This window comes from Mandrillus leucophaeus, unplaced genomic scaffold (assembly GCF_000951045.1).
Source record: "Mandrillus leucophaeus isolate KB7577 unplaced genomic scaffold, Mleu.le_1.0 Scaffold73, whole genome shotgun sequence".
Classification (NCBI taxonomy): domain Eukaryota; kingdom Metazoa; phylum Chordata; class Mammalia; order Primates; family Cercopithecidae; genus Mandrillus; species Mandrillus leucophaeus.
Window position 1 is genome coordinate 6,185,160 of NW_012107919.1, and position 16,553 is coordinate 6,201,712.

Here is a 16,553-nt window from a genome sequence, read left to right on the forward strand (position 1 = left end):
GGTCTGCAAAACTACAGGAAGAAGGAAAAGGCTATAATTTAAAGCATCTTATTCAGCATTGTTAATATAGCCCTAATTTCAGTGCATTGCTATAAGCCACACCCAATACCAGATTAGAATGGACAGAGATGATTATTATAATAATATCTGTGGTTTTGCTTCAATCCTTACCAAAATGACTTCTTCTTATGGTGGAGTAGTCAAAGGAGAGCTGGGTTAAGAGCAAGGAGGCTAGGATTCTAATCCTGGCTCTGCCGCGAACAGTCTTTGCGATTGCTGTGGTCTGAATGTTTATGTTCCTCCAAGATTCATGTGGAACCCTGATCCTTATTGTGGTGGTATTAAGAAATGGGGCATTAGGAGGTGATTAGATCATGAAAATGGAGCTCTTATATATGAGATTAGTGCTCTTATAAAAGAGGCTTGAGGGAGTTTTCTGCTGTTTCCAACACATGAGGATGCAGCAAAAAGGCACCAGTGTTGAAGTAGGGAGCAGGCCCTCCCTCACCAGCCAACAAATCTGCTGGCACCTTGATATTGGACTTCCCAGCCTAGAGACTGTGAACAATAAATTTCTGTTGTTAATTACCCAGTCTAAGGTACTCTGTCATAGCAGCCCAAAAGGACTAAGACAGTGATGATCTTGGGTGGGTCACTTAGTATCACTGGGCTTTAATTTTCCTATCTCAGAAATTCAAGAAGTAAACTAGAGAAACTCTAGTGTCCCCACCCACTCTGTGATTCTCTCTATGCTTTTCTTCTCCCCCATGACATCAGAAAAAGTCTTCAAAAAATGACAGGAAATGTAAGTGACAAAACACTTCAGAAATCCAACAAAATTATTTTTAATATCTCCAAAGATAAGGAAAGGTAATATTTGTAGAAACACTGGGAATTATATTTTAATATTTCATTCCAGTAATATTATAAAATACATGATATCTAAGTCATCTGTTTGTACATGAAACAATCCAAACCTGTGACCCTGGTGGCTAGCATCTTTATTAAAAAATTAAAATTTAAATAAATTAAACACTATGAGTATGAAACCAAGTGCATAACTAAGACAGTTAACATGTTTAAAAGAAATCAACTCATGAAATAGTTTTAATATATAACCTGTTGAAAGAAAGCACAGATTTGGGAGAACATGGACAGATAAAATAGAAGATGAATGTAGACAGGATTCTAGAAAACAGCAGTTTCCCCCATCCCCCAAGGCTAATTCTTTCTAAAGGAGCTATTTGTTTATACAAATATATTTGTAGACAAGTTAAATATATTTATTAAATTGCCGAAACTGCTTTCAAACCTACTTTCAAATCCTTTGACATTCCAAAGAAGTGGATCCTAGGGAGGGCAGGGTGAGATAGTTTGGTTTTCTTCCTTTATCTCAAAAAGGAGTTTTGCAGGAGCCTAGTAGCATGTGATCAATTTGTTTAAGTAATGAATAGATGCAGGCTAATTTCCACAGCCCCAGATTAAAATTTATTTCCTTTGCCCTTAACTAACAGGCTTGGTAGTAAGAGCTTGGAAATCCTGAGCTCTGTTACTCCCCATCTGTACCGAACAATTCAGAGAGATACATCATGTCTCAATACTCCATGTGCTGGAGGAGAGGCGAGGTGGAACTGATGCCACTATTTTCATGGGACTGGTGTGGCTGGGGGCAGCCTCATCACCTTACCTCAAACATCCTCTTCCAGCATTTTCCTACCCTTGACCTTTCTGATCTAAAGAAGCCATTTTGTGTTTCTCACTAAGTTCCAGGCAGAGTGCTAGGCATTGAGGCTACGATGCTGAAGATGCTGACCTTGCTCTAGAGGGCCCAGTCTACCAGAAGACTGCAGCAGTTAGTTCTTTCACCCACTCCCATTACCGCTTCCTCCTTCTAGGCTTACATTTCCTCCTAAGAGAAAGGCATGGCCTGAGAACGTTTCTAAGATTTTTAAAGAAGATACTATGCACAAGTCTGTGAGGTAAGACTGACTAAACCTTATGAAATCAGACCTAGGAATATAGAGGTGAATGGTAGTGGAGTCCTGGCCCCCAGCACTCTAAATTCCCAGAGTTCCCTCTGCCACTAGACCAGGGATCAGTAGAGTCTGACAATTCCCCAGTCCAGTGGTTTATACCCTGGGCACATTGCACACACATAGACTTTTTGAATATCTTGGTCCCTCAGGACAAGGATATGTGGCCAGAAATGTCCACTGTTCTTTATTCTTTCATTTCACTGAAGGAGCAGTAGCTGGGCCCCAGGCCTCGCACGGTACAGTCAGTGCTGTCGCTGTCACACTTGCCACAGTGACACTGGGTGGCCACTGGGTATGTATACAAGGAGTCTGCGTGGTGAGCACAGCCGGGCACTCTCACTGTCTCATATACCACTTCCTTGAAGGTACATGTTTTCTGGATGTTGGGCCTGGCTGGGTCCTTATACACCAGATCCTGAGGAGTTTAAGAAGAGAGGTTACGGTATTGTGGAAGTTCCTATTTAGCTTAGTCAAAATGAGACAGAAATTGAATACTGCTTGCTCTAACATTTACCCATTAAAACATGCCCTCATAAATGACCTATATGCTATCTATATTTCTAAATTGTTCTCGAAATCTTACAGAAAATACAAGTAATTCCTTTTCTTACTTCCTATGGTGATATCAAAATATTAATTATTTTTCAAACTGTAAAGGAACTTTGAATTTTAACATAGAAAAATGATGAAAAACGCGACAGAATTTTAAGTTGACTTTTCATATTTAATTGAAAGCTATGTTAATGACAAACCATAAACAAAGACATCCAGTGTCTCAGAAAAAAATATTTTAAAACATGCTGTCCTGATGTATTTACAAAAGGTCAAAAATATATAATTTTAAATGTTCGTGCTTAATTTAACATGTTTGCTAAGGCTCACATAAGATTTTCAATATTCCAATTTGTTGTGGACATTTTTTCTCCCTTAAAAGCTGTATACTTTGCAGGGTTCTTAGTTTCAAAGGATATGCAGTTTGCATATAAGAATTTTTAATCCAAGTAGAAATTATTTGTAGTAGCTCTTTCCAGTGGAAAGAATTATTTATACTATATAAAGAAATTGGGGCTGCTGTTTAATATCATCCTACCAAATGTATATCCCAAGAAGGTGCAATAAATTATGTAATAAATAGAGTTTGATCAAACTCATTTACCGTCAAATAAAGTATCATTCATTTAAAAAGTTGCCATTTTCAATTTTAGTTTATAGAATGAAATTCTGCCTAAATAATTAGGAGTGCTGCAGGGAAAAAAGAAAGCACCATGGAAACTATTTCTCTACTTGCATTAATGCAAGGAAACTGTGCAAACTCAGACTAGCAGCTGAAGCCTCTATGTCTTGGTTTTCTCAATGCTATAACGAACGGAGTGGGTTTGCTGATTCATTTTTGTTTTAACAGTCTGCAAGAATTGATTGTGTTCACAATCCGTTTGTTGGCATTTGTATTTAGGAGGGCCAGGAAGACAATTTTTATAAGTGGCTGTCTGTGTTTTTATGTGACTTGGAGACATATTTTGGTACTATTTTTGTGTCAAAGATGTAGCATCAGTTAAAGAAATTGCCTTTATGAGAATATTGTAGGTCCTTTATGATTAAATATATGTATGTTTCCATGTTTATCTCTCTATATGTAAAAACATAACATAGAACTACTGTTTTTCTTGTAAATGCCAAGTTGGACTATTACCAAATTGATCGGATTAAATCTGAGGCTTTCCTAAATTTGCCCAAATCAAATCCAAGCCCAAATAGCTAACTGATATCATGGTCATTAACCCCAATCACAACACAGACAGTCTTGGCTAAAGGACTCATGACTGTTACTTAGAATACATAAAATATTGATGAAGTGGAAACTAATGAAACCTGTCTCATACAGACCTTCAACGACTTCACTTCCAGCAAAGCACGGTACCTACCCTGGTGTAGCAGTAGCCAGCACACCAAGTGGTGTTGATGCTTATGCAGAAACGACATTCCTCTTTCTCTATTGCAATGGTGATGTTGGTCAGCTCACAGCTGTTGCCGCAGATTGCTTTCCAGCAACAGAAAAGGAAGCAAAACTGGACTGTCTTCATCCTCGTCTGGGAAGCAAACAACGAAGCCCACTAGAAACTGTGCAACCAAAGAATGATAATCATTATGTAAGCTGACCAAACCAAAAATAATTGGTCTGCTCATCCTCCTCAATCACATTTTGCTTCAACGAGTTTTTTTTCCTTCCTTATGCATTTTTACTTATGTCTTTGTTTCTTAGAGAAAATTTTTCCTTGTCCTTCAATTTTTGAGTCAGGGTGGGAATATATTATAGATCAAAACTCCAATATAATGATTTAAGCAGAGGAATATTTAAAGATTAGAATCTTATTGCTAACTGTCATAAAGTGATTACTCTGAAGCAGGTAATTGTGATCATCATATTTGTTCTTCCATTATTATTTTAAAGACTATGTTTGTCTGAAAAGAAAAATAAAATTCTTTTCTTTTCTTGAGACAGGGTCTTGCTCTGTTGCCCAGGCTGGAGTGCAGTGGTATAATCATGAATCACTGCAGCTTCGACCTTCCAGGCTCAAGCAATCCTCTGACCTTGGTCTCCCAAAGTGCTGGGATTATAGGCATGAGCCACCATTCCTGGCCAAGAAAATTCTATACTACAAAATTATGTCTTCATTTTTAGAATCTCATAAATATTTGCTGTTGCCCACATTTGTTTAAAATAAGACTATTTCAGAAGAGACCATTTCAGAACTGGTCTATAAAGTCAGTTACTTGCTAACAGTGATTACATTATATTAACCATATTTTACAAGCCAGGTTGATAAGCATAAATTTCCTACACAACACTAGTGAAAAGCTCTAGTTTTGTCCTCCATGTCCTGACAAATCTGTAATTTCAAAAGTAGCTGTCACCACTTGAAAACTGTAGATGCCAAGACTCACCTGTGGTTGGCCGCCTTGCCTGGGAAGAGCTGTAGACTGAATGAAATCTCAGTTCACCTTTTATACAAAATCATGTGCAACTAACACCTTGTGGATTTGTTGGGTATTAATATGACCAATGCTAGCCTGAAGCTTGCTGTAAGTGAATCAGTGTTTAGATAGACAGGGAGATCAAGCTTTACTAAAGTAGTCTAAACGCAGTAGATTAGAAAAAATAATGTTACCAGAGATGATTTTGTACAAATTAAATTTGATACAGTAGCACACCCACTCCTTTACCTTCTCAAATTAAATGTGACTCCAGATTTTTCTTTTGTATCTTTAAATCAGGAAATTCAGAGTCCTTTCCAAGTATTGCTTTGACCCTGTTCAGGAGATGCGTTAAAAATGTGGTTGATAAATTGCTCCAAGAGCATATCAAAAGCTGTGAAGGAAGAAACAAAGAGAAACCATTTCATGATTTGGCTCCTGTCTAAAGTGTGAACTGTATCTCTCTTTCCCTCCTACATTCTGGTCCCCTAATCACAAATCTTTATTTTTTGATGTTTTAGCAAGAACTTTGTACTTTACTTGTAATTCCATAAATATGTTGCTGATTCATATATTTAGATCTTTGCATGTAATGTTCTTCCTGCCTGAAATGTCCTTGCCTCCTCCCTGCCTCCTCCAACACCACCCTGAACCCTGGCAAATTCCTCAACCTTCAACATCCAGGGGAGTTTCACTTGTCAAAGTTTAGGATGGGAGGTGAGGGAGAACCATAATCACTACCCTCTGTGTGTAACCATTTATAGGCTCTTGTTTCCTCCAATAAACTATGATCTCCTTGGAGACTAGGATTGCTTTGTTTAATAAATATGTACTAATCAAACAGTGTGACTGGAGCAAAAGGACAACACCAGTAATATTAGAATATGGTGTCAAAGAGATAACAGGAGTCAAATAATGTAGGACCTTGTAGACCAATGTAAGGCCTCTGGTTTCTACTCTATGTGTAATGCGACCCATTGAAGGATTTTAAGTAGAGGAGTGACATGGTCTGATTTAGTTCTAAAAGGATTCTTCTGACTGCTGTGTTGCTAATGTAGGGGAACAAAGAAACAGGAAGACCCGTATGGATGCTATCAATAACCCAAGTGAGAAATGATGTTTGTTCAGACTAGTGTGGTAGCTGTGGAGGTAATGAGACTTGCTCTGACTCTGGATGCAGTTTGAAAGTAGAACTAACAAAATTTTCTGATGGATAGATATTGAGTGTGAGAGGAGGAAAAGAGTCAAGGATGGTTCTAAAGATTCTGGTTTGAGTGGCTGAAAGGATAAACTTGCTATCAGCTGAAAGGAGATGGCTGTAAATGTCGAAGTTTGGGGAAAGGAAATGGAGTTTAGTATGCACGTGTTGAGCTTGAGTTGTTTGTACTACATCCAGGAGATAATGAAGTTTCTTTTTCCTCTTTCCAAAAGAGACGGAGGAGGGCCATTGAGGGAAGTAGGAATGAGGAGAATATGGTGTCCCAAAAGCCAAATAGAGAGAGCATCTCAGGGAGGAGCCAGTGACACCTGTGTCAGATACTGCTGACAGGTTAAGTACAATGAGGATCATGAATTTCATAATGCATATGTGGTGTAAAGTTCACTACTGTCCGTGGCTATAAAAGTTATCTTGGAATGATAGAAACAAAAGCCTGATTGGTGTGTGTTTAGGTGATTTGGAGGAGATAAGTCATAGTGAATATAGACAACTTTTTCCAAGAGCCTTTTTTTTTTTTTTTTTTTTTAACAAAGATCAACAAAGAAATGGGTATTTGGGTAATGTGGATGTTGGGTAAAGATAATTTTCTTTTGTTTTATTTTTATTTTTTATTTTTGAGATGGAGTCTTGCTCTATCACCCAGGCTGGAGTGCAATGGCATAATCTCGACTCACTGCAACCTCCGCCTCCCGGGTTCAAGCCATTCTCTGGCCTCAGCCTCCCAAGTAGCTGAGACTACAGGCATGCACCACCATGCCCGGCTAATTTTTGTATTTTTAGTAGAGATGGGGTTTCACCATGTTGGCCAGGCTGGTCTCAAACTCCTAACCTCAAGTCATCCAACCCTCCTTGGCCTCCCAAAGTGCTGGGATTACAGGCCTGAGCCACTGTGCCTGGCCGCAGATAATTTTCTTTTGATTTTTAACTTTAAGATGGAAGAAATAAACATGTTTGTATGGTGATGAGAATGATTGAGTAAAGTGGAAAAAGTTGACATCAGAAGGAGAGAGAAGCTCTGAAGTGTACTTGAAGAGGTAAAAGGAAATGGGTTATAAAAGAGGAGTGGAAGCTTTGTCTTTAGGCAGAACCATGGAGAGCTCATCCCATATTAGGCAAGAAGGCAGAGCTTGATGCTGCAGATGCTAGCAAGTGGGCAAATGTGATGGGTGCAGACACTGGTGGGTGGGTAGGGATTGTGGGTGCAGATGCTTGTGGGTGGAGAGGTGGTGAGTGAAGATGCTGGTAGGTGGGGAAATGTGGTGGGTGCAGTTGCTTGTGGATAGGGTGGAGTGATGGGTGCAGATGGTGATGACTGGAAGGTATAGTGAGTGTACATGGTGGTGGGTGGGTGGTGTGGTGGGTGCAGATGCTGGTAGGTTGGGAGGGGTGGTTGGTGTAGATAATGGTGGGTGGGGAGGGGAGGTGGTTGCAGATGCTGGTGGGTAGAGGAAGGTGGTAGGTATAGATCTGTACCTACCACACTTTGCCTGTTAACAGCAGGGGTTCAGGCACGTGGGTGACCAAAAGTTGGATTCATCTAGGATTATGATTTTATAAAATATGTTTGACAAAGGCAACACTTAGCATAGCAGTAGAAATTGTAAGTACCAGATCAATATTTATGTAAATGAATATTGTGAGTGTAGAAATATTTTGAAATCTGTCAGTAATTGGTAAGCAAGCATATTTCCAAGTTATAGAATGAATAATCAAATGTTATATTATGTATATTAAATAAAAATACTAATGATTCTTGGAAAATTATAAATCCTTTCAGTTTTTCCAAAGGAATGCTAACATTACTATATCTATTGGTAATACCTTGTATTATGAAACAAAACAAAGTCTTTCATATTACCGATGTATAATCACAAGATTTATTTGTGTGAATGTAAATGAACTACTTTGTTTTAATGACTAATGTGTACGTAATATTAGTTCCTTAAATTCATTTTAAAAATATTAATATTAATAGCTTCTTTTTCATTGAGTACCTCCTATGTCCCAGGTGAAACTGCCTTTGCAAAGGTTATGACAGTGAGATAAATCTAGCATGGCTAACTCCATCTCGCCTCTAGCCTCACAGGCTGCCTGTCCTCACTCGTTCCTGGGCATAGGCCAAGGACTTTAGTTTATAGTTCAAACTAGTGTGGTAGTTATGGAGGTAATGAGATATGCTCTGACATTGGATGCATTTTCAAAGTAGAACTAACAAAATTTTCTGATGGATAGATGTTGAGTGTGAGAGGAGGAAAAGAGTCAAGGATGGCTCTTTAGTTTAGAGGCAGGAATTTAGTTTATAGTTTAACTAAAGCAAGGATAATAGTCCTACCGTAAAACTAACCTCCTCCTTGCTCAGGGACTGAAAATGCCCTTTCTGAACAAATAAAATGCTATGAGATTAGGATTGTGGGAGGGACCTGAATTCTGATAATGTATAGGCATGGTTTTTATAATCCCTTACTAGTTCAGGAGTCATGTGGCCAGAGGTCACAAGATTTGTGACTTCCCCAATTGCTCCTATAGATAACATCACTCTTGTAGAGCCTACAGTTGATCTTTTGAGATGTTTTTCAGGCTTTTGCATTCTGACAACAAACTGACTCCACTTGGACACATGCTTCATGACTCAACTGGTTGTGTGGCCTGCACCCAGAAGCAAACTCAATGAAGGAGGACAGTTTTCCACAATCTTACTATTTTGTTTCCCAACCAATCAGCAGCACCCACTCCCTAGTCCCCTTCCCACCAAATTATTCATAAAACTCTAGCCTCTGAGTTTTCAGGGAGACTGATTTGAATAATAACTCCAGTCCTCCCACTTGACTTACATTAATTAGATTCGTTTTTTACTGCAATTCCATGATTTCAGTGAATCGGTTTTGTCTGTGCTGTGAGCTAGAAGAACACATTGGAAAATTAAACAAGCAATTAACTGAACATGTTAAATATAAGTTCATATGCAATATTCACAGTAACACAATAACCTTTTTGTTTTAGACAAAGTCTCACTGTGTCACCCAGGCTTGAGTGCAGTTGTGTGATTTTGGCTCACTGCAACCCTCCACTTTCCAGACTCAAGCGATGCTCATGCCTCAGCCTCCCAAGTAGCTGGAATCCAGGTGTGTGCCACCATACCCAGCAGAAATTTTTTATTTATTTTTGTAGAGACAAGGTTTCACCATGTTGGCCAGGCTAGTCTCAAACTCCTGGCCTCAAGTGATCCACTACCCTCCGCCTCCCAAAGTACTGAGATTACAGGCATGAGCCACTGCACCCAGCCTACAATAACCTTTTAAAGAAGTTACTATTCTTCTTCTTTGAAAGATGAGATAAACTGAGGATAAATGCAACCTGTAAGTAGCAAAGCTGGGGTTCGTATTCAGGTCGATTTGACTCCAAAGCCGGGGGCTATACATAAGCCATGGTGACCTCAGTGGTCTACAGTTCTCGTCAATCCCATTAATTGGAGAGACCCCAAGACAGAAATCATCCAAAGTTTGTGCCAATATTCTAAATGCCCATATTTATATTTCCACCTGCAGTTAGGTCAGAGAGTCCCACAAACAGCCCTGAACTTGGCCTGTCAAGAGGACTCCAGATCTTTCTCTCAACTGTAAGCCTCTTATGGCTAGCTCATCTCATTAGTGTATTTGCTAGTTAATGCCATTACTCTCATTGAGGTTTTTGAAATACTTTATTGATAAAAATTTAGAGTTCTTTTTTATTCACCTTTGAATTCCCTGAAAGAAATAGAATTTCTATTACATAATAGTTACTGAAATACTTCCGTTGAACCAAATGAAAAAAAAAAATCACTCATCGTTTCTTTCTATGTTGTGTTGGTCCATAGCCTGCTTGCTATCAAATATGTTCCTTGTTTTTCCTTGGTTATGCGCTCTGTTTTGTGGGAGAAAGGACTTTGGTAGGCTGCTTTTCCCACTCTGCTGCATTAGCAGGCTTTTGCCATTGTGAATGGAGATTGGAAAGTGAGTGCAAGGAAGAAGTTGGAGTATTTCTCTCTACCTTTTACATTCTGCTTCCCTTCCTGGTAGTGACTGCATGATCTCCCTGGTTCCAGGTCCCATCGGACAGCTCCTCCCTTGGTGGTCCCAGCTTTTGTGAGGAAACCCCAGCTGTGGTTTGAGCTTCTGCTAGGTGATCTCACCTTCTGGCTTGGGAACCCCACCTATGTCCCTCCAATCCTGCGGATAAATGGAGCTTCTCACTATTACTTACCTCTGATTGCCTCATATTCCCTGTCTGGCTTTTCAGCAATGTAATACTTGAGCAGTCAAATCTCTGAATTAATGAATTCCCTGAATTTCCCCTATTTGCATATCAGGTGTGATTTCTGTTTTCCTGACTAGAAACTGGCTGATACACCTTCCTTTATTTCTACAAAATATTTTCTCTAGAAATAAAACTCTCTTGGGCTTTTTTCTTCTTTCCATATAAAAGTAACTCTTGGGCTTTAATACAGTGATATATAACTAAATATTTAACAAATGAATGAACATTATTTAGGGAAGTCCTATGTCAAATTCACCTTTATTGGCTTAAAGCACCTCCCACCACCTCAAAATCACATATATTCTTTTTGCTTCTTCTTTGAAGGAAATAAGGTTCTAATCCCTCTGCCTGATACATATTTCTCCTCTTCTTTTCAGCTAAGCTACTCCTACAAGTACTTCAAAACTCCATTTAGAGATAACTTCTAGGAGACATTCACTCAACCCTGCCTTACTCGGCCTCCAATGCCCCACTCTCAGTTCAGCACTTTGTTTTATGCTTCCTTAGTTCCCAGTTCCTACCTCAGTGGTAACACTCATCGCATTCTACTTTAAATGCACAGCTGACTTCTTTTGTGAATTCTGGTAAACCAATGTCTTAAATTGCTGGAAGATTTTGCTATACAAGAATGGTAGTATAGCATTTCACCGTCCAATGTGGTAGCCACCAACCACAGATGGCTATTAGCACTTGAAATTCAGTTAGTTCAAATTAAGATATAGTGTAAGTGTAAAATACACACTGGGTTTCAAAGACAAAATAAAGCATATAATATATCCCATTAATAATTTTTATCTTGATTATATTTGAAATGACAATATTTTGGATGTATTAGGCTTAAAAAAATTGTTATTAAGATCTCACCTATTCCTTTTTATTTTGGCCTTTAAAATGTGACTACCACAAGATTTTAAATCACATAAGTGTTTCACATTATGTTTCTATTGGACAGCACTGATGTAGAACTTGCCAGCTAATAAGTAAATTTGCAGTGGTCACAAGATGTGCTTACTGGTCTAATGTCTGGCACATGTGCATTACACATTGCCAGATTAGGTGAACTAATATAACTATAAAAAATAATAAAATAAGAAGCCCACTGGTTGCCAATGTTTATTAATATGAAGACACAATAATGTACTGTATATTTTTCAGTGAGATTCAATCTTCATATTAGCAGGTAAACTTCTTATTGTCATCCATTGAGGCAGTCAGATGGAACTCTATTTCATCAGATGAGACACTAGAAAAACAAAACAAAATCAGCTGTCCATCTGTACTGTATTTTCTTTCCTTAGAGCAAGATGGAGGAAATGGCATCGAGTGCTCCTGATAGGAGCTCTTTTAAAAGCAGGTAATGGCACTCAGAATATTCCATGATGATGTTCTAGTAAGAAGTCAGTACATTTGATATCAGTCAACTGATAATGCATGAAGCTAAAAATATTTCCTAGGCTTGATAGCATTTGGAACCTGCATAGAATAGGCATTCAATAAATACTTACAAATTTGATTGTGTTTTGATGCTGGTTGGCAGGTTTCTAGCCTAAAGCGCTGAGAATGATGTGTACATCCAAGTGATTAACAATATACTGATGCTTCATGTGGGCTATGCTGAAAGGATAGTAATCTACTGATGGGCCAGCAGTTATGCACAGTACAAAATGCAGATGCCAGTTGATTTTACATCTTTGTGTTTTAGGAAAGAGTATAATATATAATGCACACACACACAGAGACATACACACACACACATATAAAGTACTGAAGTAACAGTTCATGGTGCGTTCACATCTTAAGTTTGTGCATATCCTTTGAGGAAAGTGTTATTGTCCTCATGCTGCATAGTATAAACATTGATTGAGCACTTAGTCTGTACCAATCACTGTGCTCAATGTTTATATGCATTGTACCACTGAATGCTCTCACCAGCCATATGACGTACATATTATCATTATCTGTACATTACAAATAAAGAAATAAGGGTCAGGGAAGTACATTAAAGTGACCAATGTCATAGTAAGTAGCAAAGCATCAATTCCAGACTATGCAAGGAGACTTCAGCATCCCTCATATTACTTCAGACACATAAACTTTGCTAGACAGATTGACTCAGTGGATGAGAAGCATCCAGGGACTGAAGGGCACAATTACTATTCAATATCAACATGGTGTGTTTTTAAAAATTTTATATAAATTCTATTTGATTCCTTCACCAAGAAAAGCGGGACCAACTGGGGAGACTGGAGAAACAGAATCTTAGGAAGAAAATGGAAGAAAAAGATAAGCAAACTGTACAATGAATAATTAATCCAAGTAGATGCATTAGAAAGTTAGAAACTAAAGAATGAGTTGTCTTTTATTTAAGATATAAGTGCCAAGCTTAATGCTAAGCTCTTTGTATGTGTCATTTAAATTTATTTAATCCTCACAACCCTAAAAAAGTTCTATAATCATCTCTGTTTTAGAGATAAGGAAACTGTGACACAGACAATTCAAGTATCTTTACCAAGGCCACATGGCTGGTAAACAGGGTAGCTGAAATTCAAACTCAAGGTGTCTGGTTCTAGTGTCTGCACTTTTACCACTATGCCTTTCTACCACCCACTCTTAGGAGAATAAAATCCAGCCCATTTTAGAATAAATATATGTGCCTCTCCATGCTCTCAACAGTGAATTTTTACTCCTCTGTGTGCATATGTGCACACACATCTTTGTGTAGAGGGAATTGTGCTAAAAGACCAAGATCTGTTTTTCCACCTACCAAAGAAAGTTCCTCATAATAAAACCTGCCATTGTCAGAATGCATGAGGAAAAAGTAGGGCGGGAAGTATTTCTTAGATAATTTAACCATCACTAGAGCGTAGACAAGTCACCCCAAATATTCCATATACTAGCCTGCGTTATCTAGCTTCCTTGTATTTAGATTGGGGTCATGTGACTAGTTCCAGCCAATGTACTATGCACAGAAGTGAATTGTATTATACATAGACTGAGGTGGTAAAAATCTCTTTTGTGAGTACTGTAGGGACTTTATTTTCCAGGTGCTACAGCTAAAAGTTGGTAGAGATTCTGGTAGCCTGTGTCCTTGAGTGACTATGTGAAGCATAATCTCCTCTGACTCATGTTAGATATTTAGTATGGAAAAGAAATTAACCTTTATTGTGTTCAGTCCTTGAGAATTTCAGGTTCTTTTGTTAGTGCACTATAATCTAGTATATTCCGACTAATAGGTATGTTACCTGGAGGGCATCTGAGCAGTGTGCTTGACTTTGTATGATGCCACCGCAGGGATGGAAGGTATACACAGCATGCATATGTATAGCTGGGATCTTCTGTGACAATTTTCAGAATTATCCTCTTTGCTTTTCCAAGTCTTTCAATTCATATGATGACTCTGTCCACTCTGTGCCCCACCTGATCCTCCAGCAGAGCAGGAATAAAACTGTAGCATCTACGTAAGTTACCTCCAACAAGACTCCTTTTGCCTAGATTTGTTCCCTCCCTTAAAGCAGTCTAGAATTACTAGGTGCTTTCCATCTTTCCGTTGCTTTTAAACAAACAGTGACAGAAGCAATAATGACAGCAAAATTTAGTGCTCCAGAAAATTATTTTAAAAACCTACCAGCTGATTTTATAGCTGCTCTGCTTGTCCTAAATGGCCAACGGTAGCTTCCTTTGCAAACAAGATTGCTAGAATCTGAAATTTTGCCTAAGGAAAATAATTTACGTTATAAAAATCAAATCCTGTATACAATAATAACAATGAAATATAGGAAGCAGGTTGAGACAACAGGTTGATGCTATGAGTCTTCATAAATATTGGTGATTTTTATGAAATTATTTTCTCTCTCTGATAGACCAATACCCCGAATCACCTATGTTAGACCAATTCCTTTGCTGGTCCCTTGCTCTCTTGACATTTATCTGCCACATTCATTAAGGAACCCCAAAAGAGAATGGAGATAATTTTGAATGAGAGAACAGATTTTTAAAAGAGAGAGAAATATTTTACTCCTTTTAATTCTACTTTGTTTCTAGAATTATTTATATCACATTTCAAAAATTGCTTTCACCTTTTAATCTCAGTTTATTCCCAAATATTCCTCAGAGCAGTCTTTTAAGGTGGCAGGGTAAACATTACTATCACAATGAGCCAGAAGGTTAAAACCCTGAGTGACTTGCCTATGGTTATACTGAATGGCAGACTTTTTATAAAAACATGTAATTTAAAGCATTCTATTTTAGGTGGCTCCAGAGTCTATTTTTGGCACAGAAAAAGGTAGCAATGTTAGGAGCACAATGTGGCAGAGACTACCAATTGTCCCTTGATAGTCAATCTCCCTCTATTCTGCCATAGAAATAGAATTTTAGGCAGGCATATGGCTGCCCAGAAAAAGAGTCAGTGTTCCACCTTCCACCTTCCTTGCAGCCAGGAATGGCCTTATGTTGAGCAACAAGATGTAAGTAGAATGCTGTGTGGCAGCTTTCAGGAACTGTGGGAGATAGGTGGCAAGCAACTTCTTTTTCATCTGTTCTCCATACAGCCACTTGTAATGTGGATATGTCATCTTGAGCTAAGATACTGAGTGGGTGGGGTAGTGACCTAAAAGGCACCTGAGTTACCGAGGACTTTTCAGAACTACCAATCCATCCTTAAATGTGTAACTTTAGAATTTCACATAAGACAGAAAACAATCCTTATTCTATTTAGGTCACTAATATTTTGGGTCTCCGTTACTTTTAGTTGAATGAATCTAACTCAAAAATGAAGCTGGAAACCATCATTCTCAGCAAACTAACACGGGAACAGAAAACCAAACACCCCATGTTCTCACTCATAAGTGGGAGGTGAACAATGAGAACACATGGACACAGGGAGGGGAACATCACCCACTGGGGCCTGTCGGGGGGTTTGGGGGCTAGGGGAAGGACAGCATTAGAAGAAATACCTAATGCGGATGACGGGTTGATGGGTGCAGCAAACCACCGTGGCACGTGTATACCTATGTAACAAACCTCGATGTTCTGCACATGTATCCCAGAACTTAAACTATAAGAATAATTTTAAAAAGAGTATTTTGACTGGGCATGGCAGCTTACACTTGTGATCCAAGCACTTTAGGAGGCTGAGGCTGGAAGATCGCTTGAGAACAGGAGTTCAAGATTAGCTTGGGCAACATAGCAAAACCCTGTCTCTACAAAAATAAAAATAATCAAACAAACAAAATAATGTAGTCAAAGTCATCATCTCAGGGTAGAGATCCCATTCTTAGGTCAAATATGTTTGATAACTATCCTTGATAGAGTCTATGGAGGGCAGAGGATGCCTATGGTCCCTTGAGATTAGCCTGAGCGTGAATCCTGGCCCTGTAATCTTAGAAATATCAAAACTGAGGAAATTGACATTTTTAGACTGCAGCTTTTGTCTTCTAAAATCTGGATATTTTCATGCATCTTTGGTGCAGAACTTTTTAGATGAACATACATGTGACATGAGGGATTTTCTGTCTCCATTTCCTTCCTTCTTCCTTCCAGTGCTGGTAGAAAAACAGTCTTTTAGCATAGTACGTTGATGCATACTGCTGGAAGTAAGAAGGGAATATTTGGATTGTAGATGCCCAGCTATGAAAAGTGCCTGCACCTATGGAGGAACTAGGAAGAAATGTATCTATGACTTTGATCTGAGAGAAGGGAAACAGCAAGCCAGGAGCAGAAGGGTAGGAAAGGGTAGCTGGGCGAGATAAGAGAGGATCCCAAGTGCTGACTCAGTATAGGTCTAAAGTGATCAGGAAAAATGAAGAAAGAATTTAAATGACATTTTATGTGTATTGTTGAGAGATTAACAAGATACTTGCTTCCAATACTGTATTGTATGCATCTGCCCTTATGTCTGCTCAGTGCTGTGGGTCTAGGAAAGGGGTTACATAGAGTAGAGCCTTTTTTATAAAATGGATAGGTTTGTGGCTGTGTGACTGGGGGACCACTTAGAAGGAAAATAGGCTGTTGGTAAAGTGAGAACTTAAAACAAT

The 16,553-nt window shown here is 38.6% G+C and overlaps 1 protein-coding gene across 2 annotated transcripts; it reads right to left on the minus strand.

Annotated features, from left to right (window-relative positions):
- Nucleotides 1–746: 746 nt before the first annotated feature.
- Nucleotides 747–5,006, minus strand: FSHB (follicle stimulating hormone, beta polypeptide). Of its 2 annotated transcripts, none has more exons than XM_011965606.1 (3): nt 4,980–5,006; nt 3,959–4,123; nt 747–2,451 (listed from the first exon to the last, which is right to left on the minus strand). In XM_011965606.1, exons 2-3 carry the CDS (start codon nt 4,115–4,117, stop codon nt 2,221–2,223), a joined length of 390 nt encoding a protein of 129 aa, XP_011820996.1. In that variant the 5' UTR covers nt 4,118–4,123; nt 4,980–5,006; the 3' UTR covers nt 747–2,220. The 2 variants fall into 2 exon arrangements, with proteins under 2 accessions (XP_011820996.1, XP_011820995.1); XM_011965605.1 differs by having other exon boundaries at nt 4,950–5,006.
- Between the last annotated feature and the right edge of the window lie 11,547 nt (nt 5,007–16,553).